The 26,639-nt window shown below is 42.8% G+C and overlaps 2 protein-coding genes across 18 annotated transcripts in view; one reads left to right on the top strand and one right to left on the bottom strand.

Annotated features, from left to right (window-relative positions):
• Positions 1-26,639, bottom strand: part of Parp8 (poly (ADP-ribose) polymerase family, member 8) — a 172,395-nt gene that overhangs the window by 88,388 nt on the left and 57,368 nt on the right.
• On the top strand, positions 490-19,207 carry LOC147996082 (uncharacterized). Of its 9 annotated transcripts, none has more exons than XR_015670934.1 (8): positions 497-678; positions 7,170-7,248; positions 9,391-9,461; positions 9,687-9,874; positions 11,567-11,723; positions 12,264-12,374; positions 12,555-12,705; positions 12,808-14,753. XR_015670934.1 is itself a non-coding variant. In XM_087636197.1 (8 exons), the coding sequence occupies exons 3-6, from the start codon at positions 8,008-8,010 to the stop codon at positions 11,596-11,598; spliced, it is 312 nt and encodes a 103-aa protein (XP_087492323.1). In that variant the 5' UTR covers positions 501-678; positions 7,170-7,248; positions 7,857-8,007; the 3' UTR covers positions 11,599-11,723; positions 12,264-12,374; positions 12,555-12,622. The 9 variants fall into 9 exon arrangements, 4 of the variants coding, with proteins under 4 accessions (XP_087492323.1, XP_087492322.1, XP_087492329.1 ...); XM_087636197.1 differs by lacking the exon at positions 12,808-14,753 and adding an exon at positions 7,857-8,028 and having other exon boundaries at positions 501-678; positions 12,555-12,622; XM_087636203.1 differs by lacking the exon at positions 12,808-14,753 and adding an exon at positions 6,549-6,643 and having other exon boundaries at positions 571-678; positions 12,555-12,622.

Below are 26,639 nucleotides of genomic sequence, written 5' to 3' on the forward strand. Positions count from 1 at the left end.
TGGGATTAAGCGTGCATCGCCACACTGAGCCTCAAGCACTAAAAATAACAGGAGTTTTACATGAATGGATGTTCTCTGGAGAATTCAATTTGACTTATGAAAAAAGGAATATATTATTTATCAGAAACTAAAGCCAACACTGACAGTTTTACTTTAAGGTGCTAATGGCCTCATAAAATTGGGGTGGGGGACGGTCCCATGTTCATGACCAGGCCTAATTTTTCAAGAATCAAGCAGAAAACAACAGCCTTGCAGAATGACTCGTCGGCTCCCTGGCCTAAAGCCTGATCTCTGGGTGAATACCAGCAGGAAAATCACCAGGCCTGTAAAATCTTAATCAGTTTCACTCTGTAGCTTGCAGAATTCTAAGGGAAACAATCGAGCACAAGCAGACAAGGATGATTAAGCTCAAGACTCTAATGGGTAGGGCCAAATGGGTGGCAGGCAGGGGTGGGAGTGAGGCAGAGGGCAAAACCTGAAGTAGCTTCCAGAGTAGGGCTAGAATGTGCTGTACATAATGAATGCTGTACACGCTGCAAGTGGGATACTGACGAGCTCAAAATAAAAGATGACAGGAGAAAACCATGGAGCAAGCTGTAGACTCGGGGGAAATGCCCTCCTAGTCCTGGATTATGCTGTGTGGTGAATATATTAAAGAGCTTTGTCAGAGAACTTCAGGTCAGTTGACATGTTGTTTGGTATGATCTATATATGGGACTGCAGCTTGAGGTGCTTCGGGTCAGAAGCATAAGCTGGAATCCATAAATTTTTTTCTATTGCTTGGGTAATTCCTCTGATAGTATTTGGCCCGAGGAAAGACTTCGCTCAACGGCGGAGCCAGAAGGCCATCAGAAAGGAGCCATGCAATGTTCCGCCTATACCTAACCTTACACGCGGGTTTTACTCCTATTACTGGAACCATTCCCAGGGTCATTCCTGCATTTAAATTCATCATTTGCACCTTGTATCCTTTTCCTCCTGAATCATCTAATGGAGAGACCAAAGACACAAACTTTCTCCTCATCCCCACCTTCTAAGCCTTAAGAAAACTATTTAAAAATAGTAGAAAGATGACAGGTTTGTTAGTCAAGTTTAAAGCAAGGCAGGGATGCAGGGAAAGACCTTGTCTCAAAATAACAATAATAAACAATAATGATAGTAATTTTCAAAAAAACTTAAAAGATGGAAGTTGGTGGTTTTAATAAGCAATATTTAAGTTGCGTATGAATATTTGGTATCTAATTCGTCGCACTTAGGAGAAGTGTCCTTGCTAGATGAAGTTATGCCACTGGAGGTGGACTTTGTGACCTTCTGTGCTTGCAGTTCAAGATGTGAGCTGTCAGCCAGCTGTGACAGCCACCAGGACTGCCACTTGCTTTTGTGTCTCCTTGCTGTGGTGAACTCTTAGCCTTCTGGATCCGTAGCCAGGTGAACCTTTCCCTTTGTAAGCTGCTTTGGTCACAGTGTTTTATCACAGCATGGGAAAGGTAGCTAATACATGAGGTAACAGAAGACGGGGTCTTAAAATAGAAGTGAGAACCCAGACTGAAAATAAAGGAATTTTAGATCAGGAGAGACACATCACGGGTGCTAAATGCAATACCTGTATTTTATAATAGACCCCCAAACACCATGGCCATCTGCAAAGCAAAATTTCTGGGACCTGGGCTCTTTTTTTTTCTCTCCACAAGACCCACGGTTTAATAGAACAAGCAAAATCCAGCATTGTCCTGTGAGCTGCCTCTTTTGCCTCCTTCCCGATATCTAAATCACATTTCCTAATAATAGAGCCTTGAAAGCTCTCAGCTCCTAGTTACATCTGATTTCTAGAATTCACACACAAAAAAAGCAAAATGCAGAAGTTAATGCAGGTCCCAAGATTCTTTGCTCACCCGGACATGAGAGGCTGAAAACACCAACAGAAACGACCCTCACCACCGCCATACAGGCTAAGCTTTCTGCCTCCTTGGTACTGCTGAGGGAAAGGGACCTACCCTTGGATCCCAACCGAGGCTCACCCTAAGTGCCTTAGGGACTGACTACTCAGGGCAGTTTGCTTGTTTGATCCCGTTCAAAACCAGAGACATTCACCTTTTCACTCATTATCATGTTTCATTTCCCAAGAAAGCATCACCAATTGCCTAGGTCAAAGGCCAGTGTTCCCCATTCTTCACCAATCACTAGCTGGGATTGCTGTGTAACACCAGGACGAGGAGATTCTACTGCACTTTCCCACTTCCCTGATACCCTGCCATCACCCAGATCAGTAAGACATCAGGACAATGCTAAGCTGCATAGAGACCCAAGGCCTTGTTCACCTCAGCCTCCTCTCCAGACCCTGGGTCTGGACCTGACGGTAGAACGGCATCTCTTATACAAAGTCAAACCTTCCTGTTCTACTCTTCAGCTCTGATTCCTCCAGTGTTTTCACTCCTTCGGTCTTCACTGGGCTGTCCAGGTTTCAGGCCATCCTCTGCCTGGCTCTAGATAAATGCTCTCTACAGTACCTTTAGCTCCTTCACTGTGATGCTCCAACCTTGCCCCAAAGGCTCCAAATGGTAGATTGGGTTGTGCTCGGCACTGTCCCCTAGACCCCTGACAGCTGCCGAAAGGACACTAAGCTGTGTGGACACACATGGACAGGCAAGGCCCGCAACATCAGCTATTAAAGGCTGTGCCCAGTGACCCTAGACCCTACGTCTCGTAGATTCCTCTGGTTTCTCTTTTCTTTTCTAAATCATGACAAATTTCTAAAACCTATAACAATTTGCCCTCTGGCTGTCAAATCATTTCATTTCTTATTAAGGTAAAGGAGACTGCCATTTGGTTACTCCCTTGGGCATTTCAACTATTTCTCCCACTAGCGACCCACATACAGACCCACAGTACCTGCATCCAGACAAAAGGACTCAGACAACTCTCACTTCGGCCAAGCCTAACCTACCAATATGCTAGAAAGATCCCATAAGTCCGCAGTCCACTGGGGATTTTTGCTCTATTAGTCTCACAGTTCTATAATTTATAATAATGATGCCATTATAGAAGTGGGGGGAAATCTACGAAGATATCAAGAAAAACACTACTTAGAATAAACAAATGAGGGCTGGTAAGAGAGGTAACTAAGCAGGTAATGGCACGGGCCACCAAACAACACAAGTTTGACACCTTGAGTTTGATCCCCAGAACCAACATGGAGAGGAGGGAGAGAAGTTTTATGAGTACGAATTCCATACTCGTGCTGTGGTACACACATGCACAGTAAGGATGAGATTGTAAGTGCCCACTCTCCTAAGTATTAGTTTGTATAAACAGAATTATAACCCTAGGCCAACTTAAAAGGCAGTGAGTGGGATAGAAGACTTTGTTTTCAAAGCAAGGTCTTGAACTCCATGTAGACCTAAAGATGATCTTGAACTTGCTATCTTACTTTCAACTCTGAGATGGCATATCAGTTTTATGCAGTGCTAAGGACTGGCCTCAGGCTTGGGACATGCCAGGCAAGCATTCTACCAGTTGCTTTACATTCTTACCCTAAGAATACTTTCAAATCTGGAATTCCAGAATGTAAGAGATGGAGACAAGGAGATATGAGATTCAAATCACCCTCAGCAAAAGGAGAAAAATTGTTATTTTCAAAACAAGGAGGTATTTCCGACACAGTAAAAGAAACACATTTGCTATGATGAGACATGATTCCATAATAAATATATATGTATTACAAATATATACTTCCAGAAATACTGCTTGAGAAGAGTGGCTCCCTCTCCCTCCCTAAAGTTCTGAATGAAAGAGTCTCCCTGCATACAGTACAACTGCACCGTGTAGTGAGACAAGACACTAGTGCTGTTCACACATTCTATTTACACTACAGCCATGCTGGGTGACAGGCATCGCTCCATGGCAGTGGTGGCTGCAGACACATCACTGATTTTCCCCCAGAAAAAGCAGGATCTTTGACTTCATCATAGGCCATTCCACAGCAAATATTAATTGTGCTGGAAGAAATCATACTCAACTGGGGAGAGGCTTTAATCAGGTTCCTGAATGACGAGCTCTTTTCCCCTCATTACTAAGACCTATCTCTCTTCCTTCTCTCTCTCTCTCTCTCTCTCTCTCTCTCTCTCTCTCTCTCTCTCTCTCTCTCTCTCTCTCTCACATGTGTACACACACACACACACACACACACACACACACACACACACACACACCCCAGATTGTATAGATTTGAGACAATATGTGTTCTAAAGGGGGTAAGACCAGTAAGACAGACACACGAGTTACTCAGGAAGTATTACTATTACTCCTACAAAGCATTATTTGCCTGGTGTACGTCTCATGCACCTTCAAGACTCAATCCCAGGCCAAGTTCCTCACCAACTTCCCTGACCACCACGACAGAAGGGCAGCTTCCTTCCTGAAGGTACCACTCGACCCGGGCACTGAATCTCCTCCAGACCTTAGGGAAAGAACGACTATTTTGATTCTCAAATTCTCAGGGCCGGGACATGGTGACATACCACCCAACATGTAATTTTGAAGACGGAAGGATGCACAGGCTATAGTTTTCAAATTCCCTGAGCATAACACTACAGCAATTTGCTACCTAAGGGGGAATTTATATTTTTATGAAAATGTTGCCTGCAGCCTTACACTGTGCACATATGTGCAATAACCAAAAACAGTGCGTCTGAGACTTCTCTCTCACATGCCATCTGAGCCTCCTGTGATGTGAAAAAGTAAGCTGGACTCTGGATGTCACCATCACACAATCTCTGAGACTCGCATTTTCAAGTCTACAAAATGATGGTAGCAGGTGGCTTGCAGAGCTCCCCTAGGGTATGAGCTAAAACCCAACGGTACGCAAGACGGAAGGACTTAGAAATAAATAAGTAAAAAATGGAAGCGCTAGTCATTTTCTGTACAGTTTCTATAGCAATTCAACATTAATTAGCAAGTTGTGTGTCAGGGGTATACTACACGTTAAAGTTTTTATGTAAACTGCTACCATTTTGAAAACGTAGGGAAAGAAATATCATTTCTCCTCAATTCAAGCGGGCTAGTGGAAAACCACCAGTGTCAGATGGAAAAATGTTTGATTGGGAACTGTTTAAATATTCCAAATCCTCGAATGAACTAAACACCCTAAGTTAAACCCACCAGTGGCAATGGAGAAACTCCCTGGCCCCTGAGCTAATGTCTGCCCCGCCTTTCCTCAGCATCGGGACTACTGGACAGACTTTTCACTGCAGGAAACATATCCTTGAGCTAATTAGATAAATGATCGGCCGCTGCAAAGGACTGGAGATGCTGACCAAATATTAAAGTAATCAATCATAGATCTTCCCATTTCTAGAACATTCTGATAATTTTAAACCTATTATACTTTGAAGGGATGAAATAACATGACCAACATAAAGAAATGATTTTCCTGTTTGTGTTTCCTGTTTGTGTTTAAAGTGAGAGGACAGTTGGATGAAAGTCCTCACTTCTGGACCAGAGGTAAACACTTAGATTTCTAAGAGATCATCCTCTGGGTGGAGCTAAAATTGAAAGCGCCTTCTTTCTCAGGAAGGTGGATGCTACTGCAGTTAATTAACACCACTGCTTTGAGGAGTGCAGTTTGCTTCTTTCATTTATGACATCTGCAGTCACATACCAGAGTCAGCAGCATATGTAAATGGAGACAGAAAAAGAAGCAGATGCAAATTCATCAAGAGATAGGTGCCAGCCAGGTATAGCTGCACACACCTTTAATCCCAGCACTCGGCAGGCAGAGGATAGTGTGTCTCTGAGTTCAAGGCCAGCCTGCGTTCACAAGAATAAACCTGGAACGGCCAGAGCTTGAGACTCTGTCTCAAAATGCATAAGACGGACGGACAGACAGACAGATCCCAGGGCTGGGGTATAACTAAGAAGAAGAGTGTCTACCCTGGTTGCTGAAGGCCCCCATACCAAAAAATAGGAGAATCAGTACTGTTCACATAAAACACCAGGCAGAATATGCCATCGCCCAATACTTAACATTTGTGAGAAACTGGTTACATAATTATTTCCATATTTTGCCCTCAAAAAGTAATCTCTAGGCTTTTCTCTTCTGCACAGTGTGCAACCAAAATGAATTTAATATTCAAGTGATGAACAGTCACTCAGATTTACAGGCCTTTACCTTCAGTGTTTTATATCTGAACCTCCAAGTGGTCATAAAAGTAAAAAAAAAAAAAAAAAAAAAAAAAAAAAAAACGCAGCTGTATACACAGCATACCAGGGCTGAGAGACTGAATAAAAGAGAACAGTTCTATCCATGAAGTCAAGCTTTTGCATGGCAGGAAATGACTGGAGAAATACTATCAACACTCGAGAGATAAACACCAGGGGCAGCATTATAACATCTGAGCAAATCCCTCAAAGGATTACGGTACCTAAAGTGAGTTTGTGACAAGTTCGCTTCTTATAGAGTATCAAAAGCGTTCTCAACAGCGACTCCAGGCCGTGCGCCATGCTGCCAAGCAGTCTCATCCCATCTCCCGTCACTGCTCTGTGTTTTCCAGATAACCCAGCCAGAACGAAACAAAGCAAAGGAAGACAGAGCTGGAAAAGACAGCTTAGGAGTCAGCAGCAAGTTCTACTCCTGCAGTTGAGCCAGGTTTGGGTCCCGGTACATAATCTTCTGGGACTCCAGTTCCAGAAGATCCAATGATGTCTTTGTCCTCTACAAGCATCAGACATGCATGCCATAGACACACATATGTGCGGATGAAACACATACACACACGCACGCATGCACATACAAACATCAAAAACCAATTCTTCTCAAGTGGTTTTAACTTATTTATTATTCCTGGGTGTTTATAATGAGTGTGTGAGGCTTCCCAAAGCATGCAAATGAAAGCCAGGGAAAACTGTGGGAAGTTGGTTCTCTCTTTCCAACTTTATGTGGGTTCCAGTAATCAAATGCAGGTCTCAGGTTGTCAGTCAGACTTTCCAGGCAAGAGCTCTGCTGGGCCATCTGAGTTGGGCTGTGTTGGTTTAGAGTTTTGTTTAGGCAAGGCCCAGTTCTTGAGCATGCCCCATCCCTGTCTGGAATTCTGGGTCTTGCTTCCTCGACTTTTGCCTCTGAGATCTCAGCTCAAATGTGCCGCTTGAGCAAATGCGTTCTTATCTCTTCCCAGGCTTGTGGACCTCAGTCGGAGCAGTCACCGTTTGAAATTACACACCCACTTGCAAGACTCACTCCCACCTGCTTCTCCCGTAAGTCTATGAATGCACAAGGCCCTGTTTCCTTCCTGGTGATTAATACTGATGCACACTATTGTTTTGTCTCCAAACAGCTGAACTTTTGTCTTTATTATGTTTACAATATCTTAGTTTCATACAAAAGTCTACAGTATATTTAAAGTACAAGAGTGTACTTACCACAGAGAGCACTATATTTGAGTTTATTTATAATATACAAATTCTTTTATCTTTCAATGCTAAATAAGCTTACTCAGAATGACTTTACAACTAATAACAAGCATTCAAAACTTGAAGAGCAACCCGTGAATGAAGAGAAAGTGGAAAGTGTGGGTTTTATTTAGCTTATGGTGAGCTAGAACTGTGCTCTGCATTAGAGAGCAGTTAGCTCTCCTGTTTATTTGGTTAGGGAGACACCATCTACCACTGAGTGCTGTCGGAGGGTTACATGGAGGGTGGTGTGCAGAGCAAGGCTGCTTGTGTGATGAGACTAAATCAGTGAAAATGAGTTCATTCTCTACTTCCTGCCCAGCCTCACAATAAAGACTGTGTAGAAACACAATTCCACAGCGACAGATAATACCAGGTCTCCTCAAAATCCCTCCATGGCTTTCCCTGCCCAGCTTCACTTTAAAGGCTGTATGAAAAAAGAAATCCCCTCATGAGGTAGGAGAAGAAGCTCACTGAACAAACCAATCAGAGACAGATCCTGAGGGCTGATGATGCAGCTGAGGCAAGAAGGCCCCGGTTTGATTCCAGCACTGCGATACCTAGATGTGGTGGCACAGTCTGGAGGTACGGACAGAAGGGTCACAAGTTCAAGGTCATGCTCTAGTACAGGGTGGTTTGAAGCCAGTTGGGGGAACATAATTGTCTATTTCAAACAAACAAACAAACAAACAAACAAACAACAACAAAACAGTAAAATGGGTCAGCAGATAAAACTGCTTGCTGTTCAATCCTGACAATCTGAGCTCAATCTCTTGAATCCATGTAAAGGTAGGAAAGACCAACACCATAAAGTGTCTGCTGTAAACACACACACACACACACACACACACACACAGAGAGAGAGACAGAGAGAGAAAGAGAGAGAGACTGTATACACACACACAAAGACACACAGAGAGACTACACACACACACAAAGAGAGAGAGAGAGACTGTACACACACACACAGACACACAGAGAGAGACTACACACACACACACACACAGAGACAGAGAGAGAGACTATACACACACATAAAGACACACAGAGAGACTACACATACACACACAGAGAGAGACAGAGAGACTGTACACACACACACAGACACACGGAGACTACACACACACACACACACACACACAGAGACAGAGAGAGAGAGACTATACACACACATAAAGACACACAGAGAGACTATACATACACACACAGAGAGAGAGACAGAGAGAGAGAGAGACTGTACACACACACAGACACACAGAGAGAGACTACACACACACACACACACACACACAGAGACAGAGAGAGAGAGACTATACACACACATAAAGACACACAGAGAGACTACACACAGAGAGAGAGAGAGAGACTGTACACACACACAAAGACACACAGAGACAGAGACAGAGAGACTGTACACACAAACACAGACACACAGAGACTACACACACACACACACACACAGAGCGAGAGAGCGAGAGAGCGAGAGAGAGAGAGAGAGAGAGAGAGACTGAAACTGAAGAAAACTTCAAAGACAGAGACAGATTCCCTCATCAAATCTCATTCTAAACTTTTAACTCATGAACCATGACATTCTTTTTATTGAGTTAAGCCAACAGGAAATATTTTTGTCAAACTGAAAGTATCAGAATTTACAGTATTAAACAAGGACATCCTAATTTACATTGAATACTAATTTTAATATACATTTTAATGTTATGCCTTATGCTGAGTGAATTTGATGTACAGAATATTGTAGTGACTTAATTTTCTGAACTTCAAGAGAATTTATGACCTAAGAATAATAAATACAAAGGTTACCTAAAAAAAAAAAAAAAAAAAGGACCACAAATGTCTGTCTCTCTAAGTTAGTCTTCCAGACCTTCTGTGTATGTTGAGTTGGGTTTAGAAAGCCACAGACCCCTCAACACTTCTCTTGCTTCCTTTTAGATTGCACTCTCTGGGGAAGATATCAATCAACCCAACAGGGTGTGTCCCAGCTTTCAGTCTCCAAATCAGTTGTGAGTAGCCTACTGAAAACATGATGGTTTTACTGTTTCCTAAGCTTTTGAAAATGTTTTCTTAGCACAAGCTTAAGGCAAAAAAAGTACAATTACACTGACATATTTTGATCATGAAGTTAATTGATGAGCATTCAATTAATGAATACAATTCACTCTTAAGCCAGTGATTATGCAATGCCTCAAAGCCAAAAACAACTAAGACGGGCAGCTGTTTGTTTCTAGGAAGGAAAAGGCAAGTTCTGACAACACTAGGACTCTGACAATGGTCTGCATGTGCATCTCAGTGGAGCGCTGGCATGGAGGCTTCCTCACTGCACAAGCAGAAAACACACTGTTGATCTCAGAGGCTAGGAGAGGAGGAGGAGCTCAGCCTCCGGTGCTGCTCAGTGAGCTCAGTGCTGGTGTCATAGGTAAGCATCACCACTCCCTGTCTGAAAAATTACTGATTATCACAGGGGAAACCATCTAAGAAAAAACTTAACTTGAAAATTGACAAACTCTATATCTTCCACTGGAAAACTGGCCATCAGCTGTAAGAAACTGGTGCGGACACAAGCAGTTCCTCGGCTCTACAAATGAATTTGTGTGCTAGAAAATATGCACCTCCGTGATGGTCTGCAGCTATGGTTCTCATATAAACCATGAAAGCAGCATCTGTAATCTAGAATCCAAAAGTAAATATCTCCTTATTTTAGATTAACTTGGGCTTTAAGTTGGGATTAAGGCAACCATATAAACACAGAAGACACGACTTTAAATACTTTGGTTCTTTTTTAAACCCTTTTTTACATTTTTGTATGTGCGCACGCATGCATTGATGATAGTTTGCTTTTTTGTTTCTTTATTAATCATCTTAAAATATACTTTATAAATACATTCACAGGGGAAAACGCTAAATTTAATGCTAAAATTACATTCCACAGTTCACACGAGACTGTATACCCTAATAAACTCTGGGAACCTTTATCTCCTGGCTTCGACCTAAAGGACTCATCCTTCAGGAACTAAATTACGTTCACTTTCTTAGGCATTCAGAGATCCTACTCCACTAACCAAACTGACCCACTCAGCACTAATCAACCTTTCCTCATCTCAAACCTTCCTGGAATGCTCCATCCATCCATCCATCCATCCATCCATCCATCCATCCATCCATCGCTCCATCCATCTACCCATCCATCCATCCATCCATCCATCCATCCATCCATTTATTTATTTACCTGTTTTTAAGATTTTTATTTTGTGGTGTGTGTGTGAGAGAGAGAGAGAGAGAGAGAGAGAGAGAGAGAGAGAGAGAGAGAGAGAGAGACAGAGAGAGAGAGAGAGACAGAGAGAGAGACAGAGACAGAGACAGAGAGAGACAGAAAGAGACAGAGAGAGACAGAGAGAGACAGAGAGAGACAGAGAGGGGGGGCGTTTTTAGGTACTCAAGGAAGCCAAGAGTAACAGGCATTTGTGGGTCACCTGATGTGACGCTAGGAACTGAACTATGTACTATGGAAGAGTAACATGTGCATACTCAACCACAGAACCATCTTCCCAGCCCTCCGAGACTATTACTCACATTAATGTTTATTTCCCTTATGACATCTAGTTTCTCTGCGTATCTTGTTGAATTCCTGATTCTAGATATATATGTATATCCTAAGAGGTGTTCAAAATATAAAAACATTTAGCTCCTTTGCAATGACATTTAATGAATCTTAAGTCATGGCTGGAAAGAAATAGACTTTATCCCTGCAGAAGATAAACAACCTATAGCAAATTATGACAAGTATGTTCACTCCGGAGTTGCCTTCCACTCAGAGGAACAGACGAAGAGACATAACTTAGTTTACAGTGTAGGTGAAATAAATCATGATAACAGAATTTTATTACACTCTATAATGTGAAATGAGGACAAAGGAGTCACGTCTTCTATTTATAAATCTGTCCATCTATAATTCAACAGGCCCAAAATCACGAGGTACACTACACTTGATATTTGCAACATTATAAATGCTTAACAAACAGAAGGTGTAATTCAAAGCCATGATGGTCAATATTTGTAGGTCATATTACTATTCATAAAATAAGTTACAGAACACACATTGTTTTAACAGGCTCCAGTGGGAACTGCGAAGGAACACACTAGAATCTAATTACAGCACTGTTCCTGCAGAGAAGCTCACTGGAAGCCACTGAGCCCATGAAAATATCCTTGTATCTGGGTAGACTGAATGCTCACACGGAACCCTGGCATTGGAGAGGCTAAAGCAGGTGCTTGAGTTCCTGACCAACCTGGGCTGCATAGTCAGAGGGGAGGGGAGGGGAGGGGAGGGGAGGGGAGGGGAAGGGAAAGGAGGAGAGGGGAGGGGAGGGGAGGGGAGGGGAGGGGGAGGGAAGAGGTTCTCTTAATCATCACATCTTTCTGTCCAAGATGAAGTTCTGTCATAACAATCAACCATAGCACATAGCGGTGATAATGATACTTGGAACTCTGATACTAACATTACTCTGGAATAGATTTCTCTGGAAGTTGGTTTTGCATATTTTAATCATGTTTGCTGTGATTTAAATTTTAAGATGAGCAAAAATATCCCATTGTCTCACCTTCTCTTTTTATACACTGCATGCTTAGAGAAAACCCATGTGTTGCCATCCTTACTGAAACAGGGAAACTCTAGAATCCACAAGTCACCCTTTATTTCCAAAGACAAATACACCCATCGGTCCAGAAAACTCAATGAAGAAACGTCTCAGAATGCAGACTATAAAGAAAGACTAATGATGAGAATGTTAATACCCCTCTCTCCACAGGATGCCTAACACTTAGTTTTTCAGTTAATCTGAGACGGAAAATGTACCCTAGCATCCTTGAGACCAGATCTGAGAACATGAAACAGGAAGGAGAAACAAATTTATGCTACAGTAAGTACATTTCAAACAATAAGTATAAAATGATTGTGGGGTTTTCAGCAACCCATCAATGCCCTGTTATCATGAAGAATCATGAATAGACCTCCTGACATAATCTGCTGGAGACAGCCAAAAGGAAGAACTGCCATCCCACATCTACACCACCCAATCTGTCCCTTCTGTTCTTGGCAGGGCCACTGAGCTATAACTACAACTGAGAGGAAAGATGAATTTCCCCCATGAGGCTTCCTGGCCTCAATCCTCTATCCCCAAAAAAGATCCACTAGGAGACAGTTTGACTTTCACATGAACCAACAGATAGGAAGATCAACATCTAAATGAGGTAAAAAAATAAATAAATCTTTCAGTGAAAACAGAAGCTGAAGTTAGATTTTCAAAAACTTTTGATCACTTTCACCATACTTAAATATTATTTAAACTACAGGCTCCATTAAGACTTCCAAATATCTATAAAGATATCTCCATAACGAAACAAATCGTGTTCCCCTTCCTCCTTGGCAAGGACAACTGATTACCACTGAGAGTATGGGAAAGTAAGGAAATGTCTATGTGGACAGAGCCACTGACAGGAGGCTTTGAAACGGGAAGAGGACAGACAGCGTCTGAGAATTCTCCAGACCTTGGCAAAGAAACAGATAGAAAGAAATAGTGGACAAGCGTGGGAGCCACATCTGTATGGAATGCAGGGTCTCTGACCTGATGAGAAAATAAGGATCATAACTGGATATTAAAAGAAGCCTCTTACAATACAAGATGGGACAAGAGGAAAAAGATATTAAATTGTTAATGAGTGATAACACCCATGAACAAACTGCTAGCATAGATCACACAAATTGTGAAGCTATGAGTCAATAAGCTGATGGGCCATTTGGTAAGTGATTCAACAGCCACAATTCCTGTCCCTTAGTGTAGTTAAGAGATGTAGCAGTAAATACTGCTATCTATTTCTGGGTATAATTTTTCAAGAATTGACTGCTTATGACAGTGTTATTAAAGTCAACAAATCATAGGACAATTTAAGAGCTTTAAAAAGGACTACTCAATTAAGAATTTTAAAAACCAAAAAGGGTTGGTTAGTTGGATGGTTGGATGGTGGGTAGGTAATAAAAGAATATTTTTTTACAAAGTGGTTATAAGGAGCCAGGTATGATATCTTCAATCTCAGAATTTGGGAGGCTTACATAATATTGAATTTAAGGCCAAGGAGGGCTATACAGCAAGTTGGAAGCCAGCCTGGAGTACATGGTGAGATTTTGTCTTGAAAGGAAATTCAACAAAATGAAACACATGTGCTGGAATTAATCTGGACTTTCCCTTGCCTGTTAAAGACTTGAACTGACAGTATATCAGAAGGCAGATTTTCACCCATTTGGGGTCAGTCACCTCTGACCACGGACCAGAAATAAAAAGGCATTGCTTTGCAAGAACTGTTCAGTCCCAGCTCCTACAGTTCCAACAACAATGAGGAAAGGTAGCTAAGGGCTGCCCAGTCAATGTTATTGTCTGGGTTTGCATCTGTCATTCAAATGACAACTTACACCACTAGGTGTCCAAGCCAAGTAATTCAGCCATACCAAATGACCCCAGCAGTCCTTTAATTAGGTCTTCATGCAAACGTCACGTTTTCAGAATTTTGTAAAGCCTTCTTTAACGTGTGTGTACAGAACACAATGTTCAGTTATACCTTCAGCAGAAACATGGTTATAAACATTCCAAGTAATGTTCACTGCACATTATTACGCTCTGTGTAAATAAGAATGATGGCTTTGTGTTTCTTCAGTTTGTCCTCACATAGAACGTAGTCCTCTTCCTCTCATGTCATCCTTTCTGAGGGGCAGTCACTAAATGCCTATTTACTTCTTTCCGGAGATCTATTTCATTTCCACCGCTAGCAATGAGTAGGCAGTGTTCTTACTGTGGAAAGAGACGATGGTAAAGACCAGCACTGCGCCTGCGCTGTGTAAGAATCTCTGTGCTGAACCACTGAACTGAGAATAGGACCCCCGTTGAAGGAATCAGAGAAAGGACTGGAAGAGCTTGAAGGGGCTCGAGACCCCATATGTACAACAATGCCAAGCAACCAGAGCTTCCAGGGACTAAGCCACTACCTAAAGACTATACATGGACTGACCCTGGACTCTGACCCCATAGGTAGCAATGAATATCCTAGTAAGAGCACCAGTGGAAGGGGAAGCCCTGGGTCCTGCTAAGACTGAACCCCCAGTGAACTAGACTGTTGGGGGGAGGGCGGGAATGGGGGGAGGGTTGGGAGGGGAACACCCATAAGGAAGGGGAGGGGGGAGGGGGATGTTTGCCCGGAAACTGGGAAAGGGAATAACACTGGAAATGTATATAAGAAATACTCAAGTTAATAAAAAAAATGAAAAAATTAAAAAGAATCTCTGTGCTGTGAAACCTTAGCAGTCAGATGCACTTGGAAAAATCAAAGTGTTCACACTTTGACAGTTCATTTCTAAAAGTTTCATCTTTTAGAAAGTATGTTACATCAAATCTCCGTGAGACACTGGGATTAAAACAAATATGAACTGCTATAACACTGGAGGGGTGGCGTAGAAATATCAGGAGTTCAAGGCCAGCCTCACATACAGGAATTTGGGGATAGCTTGGTCTACGTGAGATCCTGTCTCAACAAAACAACCATGGTGAGTCAGGTTTCATGGTACCTACTTGCTACCTCAACATTTGAGAGACACAGACTGGAGGAGAAACACAAGCTTGATAGCAGTCTGTTCTACATAGTAAAGTTCCATGCCAGCCATGGCTACATTGTCAGATGCTGTCTCTAAAGGAAAAGCTATCCACAAGGAGATGCGTGGCTGCCCTGATTTCTCATTACCTTGCTTAAGGCAAACTTCAATAACCTCAGGTTCCTTCACGCTGATGTGCCATTAAATTTACTGAGGCAAAATTCACAAAATAAATCTGTTTTGATTTTCAGAGATTTTTCTAGTCAGAGATTCTGGAGGACAAACTTTATCCAATCTATATTACAACACTGTAGATGAGGAGGCCTACTTGGGGAACTGAGGGAAACCACGTAAGTGGTTATAGTAAGAATGCTATCACTAAATATAAACCTGAGTGCTGGGTGCTTTAACTCGGGCTTTCCAGCACCCACATCTACAAACGTGGAAAGCACTCACGTGGAAAGCCAACATTCTCGTTATTAGAGGACTGTATCTTCACAGTGGAAATCAAAAGGAACTGTCTCCTGGCCCTTCCACTTGGGCTACAACAGAGCATCCTGTCATCTTTCACATACAAAGGCTTTCTGAGGTACACACAAGCCAGGCATGTACATCAAAGACGCGCTGCTGTAGACTCCTGCTTTACACTTTCCTCAGACTCAGCCCAGCTGGCGACATACTCATTGTTTTTGGACAGAAGAATAAAAACTGAAACAAGAAATCCAAACTGGAGCAACTTCGTGTTCTGACTTTGGTCTCTTGTGGCCCAATCCAAAAGTTTTAGAAATGAGAACAGAAAGTCTACATCCCAGCCTTGATTTCAGAGGGTTAGGGTGGAAGAGGAGTCAGAAGCCAGCTATGCACCACTTGGTTTTATAAAATAAATGTGTATTTTATTCCGTTCGTTTTTGAGATGTGCCCAAAGAATGCTGGGGTTTCGGGAGTGTGCCTTGATGCCCACCGAGAGCACACGAAGAACATCCAGTTTCATCAGGAATTGGAGCCACGTCTCCTGACATCTTGCTAAATCACGTGGCTTCTTGTGGTTTCTCATACTGATCGTGCTATGGGCAAGTAATTGTTTCCCCGCTATGACAGAATCTAACATTACTTGCTCAAAACAAATCACTGCCCCAGATGAGCCAAGGCCCGTGGAGCAAGCTTCCCTCCTCAAAGCTAATCGGCTACTGAGCAGATGTGATAACTTCTTCATTGATTATATTTCACCTTTGATTAGTAAATTAAAAAAGTGTTGCTCATTTTATCAAAACACAGTGCTTTCTTAATGCCTGCTTTAAGGAGGTGAGGGTACAAGTCCATCCCTGGCAACATTGTGAGTTCAAGACTAGCCTGGACGAGAGTAGATCCTGTATCAAAAGGAAAACAAAATCAGACAAAAATAAATTTTGTCCCGGAAATACACATCCAGTAAAACATGGAAAATGTTGAAAGGCCACACTATCTTGTAATGTACACTCCGCTCCCTTGTCAAAACCATTGAGGATTTTTATGCCTCAGGTTTGCAAGCTGACCCAGAAACTAAAGCTGTCATCTGTGTCGAAAGCCTTTCTCCATTCATCAGTTAAAACGTAGAGGAAGCCACTGCAGACGACTGACCTGGGAGAGACGGCTGACCCGGGAGAGATGGATGAAAGAGGCTATAAGTAAAGGGATAATTGAACGGTGTGAACGAAAGTAGCTTATCCAGAAATCAAGAAGTAAACTTTGTTTCTCTAGCACTCCAAAAGCTCTCCTGCTAAAAGGATCATTCGTATTTCATCTCGTCTTCTGGGCAAGAAAACTAAGACCCAGAGAAGTCTATTAATGTGCCCTGCATCACACTGTACTTGGTTCTGAGCGTAGATCTTTGACCAGATGCCCTTGCTTACTTTGCCATTTCCATAACTGATTACATTTGCACAGCACAGGTGAACAGCAGGCAGCATCATTTGATTTAACCAATTGTGAAATGTATTCAAGAGGAAAATATGAAGGAAAGAGGTTTTCTCCCACTACCTTCTATATCCTACGTGACTTTTATAAAAGGAGACATCTGACGTTATTTGGTGCTGACTTTTCAAAGCAACACGTATGAAAGCACAGCTCCTCTAAGAAGGAGACATTTTCACTCTGTTCATAGCTGTCAAAGCAGGTCAACAACAAGCATATGTTGAAAGGAATCTGGTTAATTAAATGGGTCTAGGAAGTTCATTCTAGAATATTTGTCAACAATTAACAGAATATTAATGATTAACCCAGAATACCAAATGTCTGATGTCTGTCATATATGTGAGTATACACACGTTCATATGAGCAGGGCTACACACTGGTGCATGTGTGCTGGCAGAAGCCAGTGGACAACCTTAGGTGTTCTTTAGGAGCCACTGAGGCAGGGTCTCTTATGGACCAAAAGAGCCCCTAGGATGTGTCTTGTCTCTGCTTTGCCAGCACGGAGATTGTAAATGTATCAATACGCCTGGCATATGTGTGTATGCATGCATGTATGTATGTATGTATGCATGTATGTATGTGTGTATGCATGTATGTGTCTATGTGTCTATGTATGTGTGCATATGTGCATACATTTTCTATCTCTAGATATGTGTGTGTTTGGATATATACACACATATATTTATGTGTAGGCATGTACAGACATACATATAGACATGTACACAGACACATACATAAACACATACATGTTCTCAGGATCTGATTCAGGTCTTTAGCACTTACCAATTTACCTGTATCCCCAGCCCCTGCATTTATGAGAAAAACTGTTTTGCTGTAGGACAGCTCAACATAAACTGAGCTGTTGACTTGCCCCATTCCACATCAAAAAACATTGTGGTCCCTTCTCATCTTATTAGTTTGTATATCGAAGTTAACACACACACACACACACACACACACACACACACACCTGTAATAAAGAGTGAAACTGGAAGAACTAAAATATTCAACATAAAATTTAAGAGTTATGTCAAAATCATGCATTATAAACAATCTTTTTAAGTTTTTATGTAAAAGCTATCAATTCAAAAGTATTGATACTAATGTACTGGGAATTTCAAAATACTAGTTTTGCTTTTTATGTTGAATTTCCTTTCTTTCTTTCTGAGATAGTTTGATGCCTGATGTTGTTACCTTAACTGGAGATAGAATGGCCTAGAAGACAAGTTCTGCACCTGCCCGTGAGGGATTACGTTAACTGAAGTGAACAGCCCACTTTCCTGTGGGCGATCATCCTATGGGCTGAGATCCTGAACTGAATAACTAGGAGAAAGCAAACTGAGAAACAGCCTGTCGTCCTCTGCTGCTTTGCTATAGAAAGGATGGATGTGCCCAGCTGCCTTAGATTCCTGCTATGGCTTCCTACCTTCACAGACCACGCTTAGGAACTGTGAGCTAAATACAGCCTTTCGTAACTTGCTTCCGCCAGGTACACTGTCACAGCAACAGAACAGGTTAACTGATGCCGGCAGGGTCTCCTGCCGCCTAGGCTGGCTTTGTCCATGATACTAGACAAGGATGGCTTAAGCTTCAGAGGCCCCGCCCTCCACCTCCCAAGGGCTGGAAATTCAGTGTGACAGGACTCATGGTCCTATGTTGAGGACAGACGTAGCTGACTACACCCACAGCTGTCAGTTTTGCTTCCCCCTGGGTGGTCCTGGAAAGGAAAAGGCAGCAACTGCCAGAAGGGAAGTAACAGAAAGGCTCCTCAGGATGCCAAAGAAAGGTTTGCATAATTTCTCTAGAAAGCAGAGAAACACAGAAGCTAACTTCGAAATGGGATGCCTAGGGAAACAAGGGTACAACATAAAAACAGACTAAGGGGAAACTGATACAGAACACCACAGTTGGAAGATGTATGACCCTAACGCCATGTCAGCAGTCGGTATGACCCAGCCTGGGAATGGAAAGAAGCCAAGCAGTCATGAGCAGTCGCTCTTCTTGCAGAGAACCCAGATTCAATGCCCAGCACCCATATGGCTGCTCCCAACCACCTATCACTGCGGTTCCAGGGCATCCAATGCCCTCTTCTAGCTTCTGAGCACCCTGCATATGCATGGTGTGCAGACATACACATGCAGACAAAACACATATATAAACTTCTTTAAAAAAGAAAAAAAAAGGAAAAAGGAAAAAAGATTCCCCTGCCTCAGCCTTCTGAGGATTGGAATTACAGGGTTGTTCTGTCACACTCAGCTAATGATGCCATTTTTCAAGGATCAAGTTAAAGGCCAAAGTGGAAATATAAAGTCTCCAGAGAAGTCAAAATGAGCCAGCACCTGAGATGCCAGCACTGGAGAGACTGAGGCAGGAGAATCCCAAAATGGAAGCCAGTGTGGACTGCAAGGAAAGATTCTACTTTTTAAAAACACAAAGGAAAGAACAGGAAAAGAGAGGAGAGAAGTGGAAGGGAAGGGAAGGGAGGGGAGGGGAGGGGAAGAAGTACAATGTTTAGATGAATGTATCACTCTTTATGAATGGACTCACAAACATTACATTCGGGTTGTTCTTCTAAGTCAGGCAGGCTGGGCTACCTCCACCTATCTGCATTCTAACGCCCAAGGTGTCAAACAGCACGGAAGCTCCTTCACAAATGCTGTCACTTAAAAACGGAAACAGGATAGTGGTTTGGAAGTATTCATTAGAATTCAGGAGAAAATCTCAAATCCTTTTTCCCACCTAGAGAGATAACACAGAGAGAACTGATGCAGGCTGTGCACCTGTCTGCCAGCCTCCAGGCTCAGACCTTCCTCTTCAAATGTGCACCTCCCAGCACATTCGAGCCGCAAACGTGCAGGGCTCTAGGAAAGCCTTCATAGCAACTGGCCCACAAAGACTAAAAGCACAGCTCTATGGGCACACTGAGAAGGATGTGCAAATATGACAGACATGGAACCTTGAGAGAAAGAACACAGAAGGAACAGAAGTAATGAGAGGGTGGCCTGCCGAATTGGTTTTCCATTAACGGTTGGCTGGAGTAAATCCATTCCACCAATTGCTCAGGTAATAATTACTGAGGACCAACTCTGTGCTGAGAAAGGTGGTAAATCAAAATAAACAGGACAAAAGGTTCCGGGAAACTTGGAGCACGGGTACAAAAGCACAAGTAAAATATCACCCAAACACAGCAAGGAATAGTTGTAATATATACTTGAGAGGAAAACTACCGAGAATCTGCGCAAAGTAAGGACATGAAATTTGTCAAAGATGAGGTCTTTCATGGGAGCGGTGAGAACAGGAAGTTTCATGGGCAAGTATAAGGAAAGGACTAGAAGTGGGTTCTAAATTCAGAACCATGCTTCTTTTTCAAATGTCCTCTCTTTAGCCTGATTTCCCGAATAAATGCAGAACCCGTCTCCTTGAAGACAGACTGTGGGCTGGAGTCTTAAATGGTAAGCGACATGGACCACAGATGCCATTACCATATTTTGTTGAAACGCACTAAAACAAGCCTGTAAGGTACGTTACCTGAACTATTTTATTTCACAAAAAATACAGTTCCCATCTACCCTGGCTGAAAGTCAGACCCAAGCACGTGTCCCAGTCCTTAATAAAGAACACCACGGAAAGAGGGTGGCGGCTGGAGTACAGGCGTGTGCCCCCACCTTCACTAAGCATGCGGAGGCAGAGAAAAGCAGGAGCCAGGCCTGGGAACTGAGCAGACTCGAACCGCACAAATGAGTGTCTGGCACCGTGAGCTCCATCTGACTCATGCAGCCTAAATTTGCCTACAGTTCCTTGCACAAGGAAGGGTCTCAAATACGCATCTAGAGAAAGGGGTGGAGGATCATAAAAATGCTACATTCCTGGCAGGTGGAAGCTGGGGGAAAAAAATGGTTACCTGGAAAGTACCAGAGGGGAGCGCTCACCCGGAACACCAACCACTACAGCACACTCACAAAGGACACCACTACAGAGGAACTGCCTGTTGCTTCACAAGCTCCAAAGGCCCCAAGAAGCTCCTATGGTTCTGATCTGGAACTACAGATGCCCTGTTTACCCTGCAGCAATGAAAAGGTGACTGTTTTTTGTTTTTTGTATTTTTTTTTTCACAGAAAGAAATGTTACAGGAAACAGAGGGAGGCATTATTCTAAGGTCCAACTCCTTACCCTCAAAGCACTCCCCCCTCCAAATACAGCCCTAAGCTAAAGAACCTTGCTTCTCCCCTCTGACAACAGGTGACAGCAGAAACGGGGATGACCCCCAACAAGTAGTGACAGTGCCTCTGGCACAAGCATGCACAGAGCCTGCACAGCTTCTGGTGGTTCTGCCCATCTCAATGAACTTTCTGGAACCAACAGGCCTGTATGAGACGGCAGTGTGCAAAGCCACTCCTGGGCTTTCCTGCTCCTTGGTGAGGGAACTCTCTCAAACCACCATGCCCAAGCCAACTGTCGGTGGAGCTTTGTTCCGGGGATTTTTAATTGAGACACCACTGGCAATCTACAGTACATTTCTCGTTGCTGATCGCTGTGGTTCAACAAGAAGCAGCAGCTCCCGTGCTCCGTGAGATTAAATCTGAAGTTCTGTCGGTAAAACTATATGTATGAAACGGGCCTGCAGTTGAGGAGAGAAACTTGCAAAGGAAACAGTGGAAATGATTACACTGAAATCTTTCAGTGGGTTTTTATTTCACATCTTTTATTTGCCTAGCACTTGATTATATCGTTTAATAAATCAACCTATACTCTGTTTCTGGATTGCCACAGGTATAGAGGTTCCCAAGTTTAGAGAAACCCTCCAGTCACTGTATTCCTAGGTGAATTAAAGATGCTTCAGACCCAGGCCCAACCAACTGATAACCAGATAAACCACGGGAAAAGCACTCCACAATTGCTAGCTTCCGAGAACAAGCCATCGAAACCCAAACTAGACAGCCCAGGTGAGGGCCTCCTCCCTCTCCTGGATTTGAAGGGAATCCTGCATATAAACTACAATTACAGACGGTAACCTCAAACACTGTTTAAACAGTCAGCTCCCAACTGATACTACCAGCACAAACACTAGCAGTGCCATTTTAGAGCCAAAAAACCAAGGCACAAAAGCTCACTGTTTATAACCTGGAAAGACCAGCGGCAGTCTGGCAGACCTGCTGTCAGCAAATTTAACTAAGTTGAAGACACCTGCCCTAGCCCAGGACAAGCTGCAGCAGGAAATACTGCCCTGGGGGACCTGGAACTAGTTTTTTTAGTAAACTAATAATTTTTAACATATCTTTTAATCAACTAACTTTGCTTTAATTAAGAGCCACATTAGCAGTGAACACTTGAAATTATGCCTGAATTTCAAATACAAACCTCACATGTTAATATGTTTTCATGCTCAGAAGAAATACTTTGCTAATAATTCCCCAGACTGACAGTGAGAAGTCAAACACAGGATTGTTGCTTAGAGTTGAGCATCCCTTGTTAACTGCATACACATGTGAAGATCACTATACAAATCACACAATAATAAGTTGTAGCTAGCACACACACAAACATATTTTAACTGTTAGCAAACTACTACATCAACTATACCTCTATCATCAATGAAAGCACTAAAGTATGCTTAAAGGTACCATAATATAGCTTGACTGCATTGCTTCCAAATATTTCTAAAGAAGAGTAAATTTTCTATTAAGAACAGCAAATGAGGTGAAGACAGATGGCTAGAGGGGAGAAAAACTACCTTCCAAGTCACTATGTGTCACCATGTCGTCCTGTGACACACTGGCATTCTTACACGCCATGTTAACAATAGCGACAAGTTCTTTTCTAAACCAACCAACTTTTGGTTTCAGTGTTTCAGGATAAGCACATCGACTTTCTGCCCTGTGCTGTGTATAAGGTCGTCTGGGAGGAAATGAAACAACACCTTTGACTGGGTCTAACTTATGTTTAAGGTGTCTCCTGAAAAGCCTGTAATCTGCATTTCTGATGGAGGAGGGAGAGGAAGGAATCCATTTTCACAGGACAGTGACATCACTGAGTTGTACTTGTTCATTCCAAGTCGGGGAAGAGAGGGGAGCAGGGTGAACAGACGGTCACCGTTTCCACAGTTTCTGCTTTTGGTCCTGATATTCACAGGCATATCATGTTACACAGATAGACTGTGAACCCAAATTAAATATATATATCTCCTGGTGGATATTCTGAATTATCAATTTAAGATTTTAAGCAGATAAGAGATTCTTCCAAAGGAAATTTTTGAAAATATTAAATGTCTCAAGGATATAAATTTAAGATGGGCCACCTTGCTGATACATGGGTGTGATCCCAGTTCTCAGGAGACTGTGGTAGGAGGACTAGAATGCTCCCATTCAGCCTGGGACACACAGGACATTTCAGAACAGATGGGGCTATGGAAGGGAAACCTTGCTAAAAGAGAGAAAGAAGGAAGGAAGGGAGGGAGGGAAGGAGGGAGGGAGGGAGGGAGGGAGGGAGGGAGGGAGGGAGGGAAGGAAGGAGGGAAGTTGGGCTGATTACAGAAAAGGGAAGGGGAAGAAGGGGAAGGGGAAGGGGAAAAGGGGAGGGGAAGGGTAGGGGAAAAGGGGAGGGGAAAGGGAAAAGGGAAGGGGAAGGAAAAAAGGCGAGGGGAAGGGAAGAAGGGGAGGGGAGGGAAGGGAAGGGAAGGGGGAGCCCAGGATAGCCTTGGGTTCAGTACACAGCCAAGAATGACCTTGAACTCTTGATCCTTTTGCTTTGACTTCCCAAGTCTGGGGACTGCTGCACAGGCCCCACCAAAGCCTTCTGGAAGAGGGTAAGCAGCCTCTCAGTTCCAGCCTTTACTCTGGAACCCTAGGCAAGTGTGCAAGCCTCTTTCTTTCTTTCTTTCTTTCTTTCTTTCTTTCTTTCTTTCTTTTTCTTTCTTTCTTTTTTTCCTTTCACTTTTCTTGTTCTCTCTCCTACTTTTGAGACTACATCTACTATATAACCCAGGCCAACCTGAAAGTTAGAATCCATCTGTCTCTACCTCCATGGCTCTGGAATTATGAGTCTAGCCAACTGTACTAGGTTCCAAAGTTTCTAAAGCATAGCATTTTCAAAGAACTACTGATAAAATAAATTGCTTCATTATCAGACACATTTAAGTGGATTCTCTAAGGAAAGGAATTTCAATCATAATGTACTGATATTTTTGTGTAAAGGAAAAGCTATTGCTATACTTATAGGGCAAGATAGCTCCTCCATCAAAGGGAGGAGCTGGACAAGAATGCATAACTTGCTGCCCATTATCAGTAAACTGTTTTAAACAGCCTCTGAGTTACTGCCTGCTGCTGCCATGCTGTAGTGCAGATCATTCCAGTATCCTGGCTGTGAAACAATACCATCACCAAAGTTAATAATCTGCTGCAGAAACGTCCATGACTGAGGGTGAACTGAAGTGCTTTCCTGAGGCACAGTGCCCGTACCGCTTCCAGAGAGTCTTCAGCTCACATCACACGGCAGTGTTAGGAAAGATCTGGGGTAAAGTCAATTGTATGGGGTTTGTACATAAGTCTTTATTCTTAAAGCTGTTGACAAAACTTCTCACTGGAGACAGCACTCTGCATTAACCATGTCCCGTTTCTCCTTGCTGCGGAGCACTGAGCTGGATTCCCTGCCCCAGAGGGACAGGAAAGAACAAACCTTTAAACGGTACCAAGTGTATCAGCAGGCCAGCAGATATTATAGCAATTCCGATCTCAGTAGCTTAATATAATGGAGGCTGACCTCAGAGCATTCAGAGAGCTGGAGTGAGTGCTGTTCCACGGTTGAGAGAGGCAAGCTTACTGACTTGTCACCCAACTGTCTGCTAAAGCTTTGTCCTCTTCTGCATGCAATCACATGCAAGGAAGCCTGAACATCGATGATGTGAAGAATGGGGCCAAGCATGCACCAGTACCATCTGCATCCTACTGCCTGGAACCCGGTGCACAATCAGAACTCCGATGGTAGCTGAGAAGTGTCGTCAGACTGTGTATGGAAATAAACGTGGTGGAGTAGATGGCCTCACCCACACACGAGTATCTTGACAACACAAACTAGACTCCATGGGTTATTTTTGAAGGGTGGGGGGAGAGGAAGAGCAGGAAAGAGGAGAGAGAATATGAAGAAGACCATGACAACAGGGATCGGGGAGAGTTAGGGGAGGAGAAGGATTGAAGAGTATCAAAACACATATGTACATATGAAATTCTCAGAGACAATAAAATATATTAAAGACAGAATTTGGTGAGTGCACAGAAGCCTGCAGCAATAGTCATAATTGATTTATTGTCAAATTTCATTACTATGAAAACTCAACCCTTAACTCCAGAAATTCAGTTTCACTGGTAATGCCATTAATTAGAAGTTAATGGAAGAGAAAAAACAAATATAGATCATTTTAAAGTGGATTTCGGCAAGCAGGAAAACAAAGGTTCTGAAAAACAACTGCTCAGTACGGCCATGCCTGATTCCAGAGTTGCCGTGCAAGACACGCTGTGGAAACTATGGAGCATTTTAACTGGTAGCAAAGAGAAAGGAAACAGCTTCAACAAGAAAAAATACAGTAGGCCTCATGTTCTCAATGCTGCTGTGGAGGTGTGAACTTCAAAGCACAGGATGGACTCAGACCAGAGGAGTCTAGCAGGACAGACTGCATAGGACGTGACAGGTCAGAGTCTGCTTCAGAGTAGGGAGAAGCTCACCAGGCAGGGATGGAGGGAATGAACTGCCTCCTGCACACGACAGACACACACACACACACACACACGCACACACACACACGCCATGACCCATGTGCTGCTACCTTCCTGCCACTTCCACTCTGGTGCATACAGTGAAAAGAAAAGTGTGTGTATGTGGGGTTTTTCTAATGCAGCTTTAGTAATTTTGTCATTATATTTTCTATATAGTAAATGATGGTTTCTTACCAAAGCAAAACTATTCTCCAATAATGAGCTGTTTCGTCCTTTTCTTGCTAAATATGACACCTATGTTCAAAACCCATAAAAAGCTTTACAAGCTACACACTGTAATCTGTCTCAGTGCCATATGTGAACAGCTTGCCACGGCCTCACTCTACCACAGGCCACTCAAAGCTCCAGCAATGTAGCTGGAAATCACCCTTCTCGGGCCTTCAGGATGAGGGAACTGGGGTGGGGACAGATGATATGAAAGAAAAGATTAACTTAAATATGCTCTCTCAACTAAGTCAGTTGTGGTATATATATACATATATACATATATATACATATATACATATGTGATATATATATACCTACATATATACATATATACACACACATACATACATACATACATGCATAATATGAATGTGCATATGTGTCTCTCTGTGTGTCTGTGTGTGCAAATGCTATGATAAATTACAAAACACACAGGCTACAATGAATATCACGATTAGCTTAAACTTCCTAATGGCTTAGCCAGTTCTCAGGTTCTAATGAACCATCTATCAGATGCTGTATTACGTATACTTACTCTATCTCTTTGGGGAAAGCAGTATTGTATTCTTCACTCAATGGCAGTGGCTCACTTTTGTGTTTTGTTTGGTAGAAGTTAACAGGTACAT

The sequence above is a fragment of the Rattus norvegicus genome, chromosome 2 (genome assembly GCF_021556685.1).
Source record: "Rattus norvegicus strain SHRSP/BbbUtx chromosome 2, alternate assembly SHRSP_T2T, whole genome shotgun sequence".
In the NCBI taxonomy this organism is placed as follows: Eukaryota; Metazoa; Chordata; class Mammalia; order Rodentia; family Muridae; genus Rattus; species Rattus norvegicus.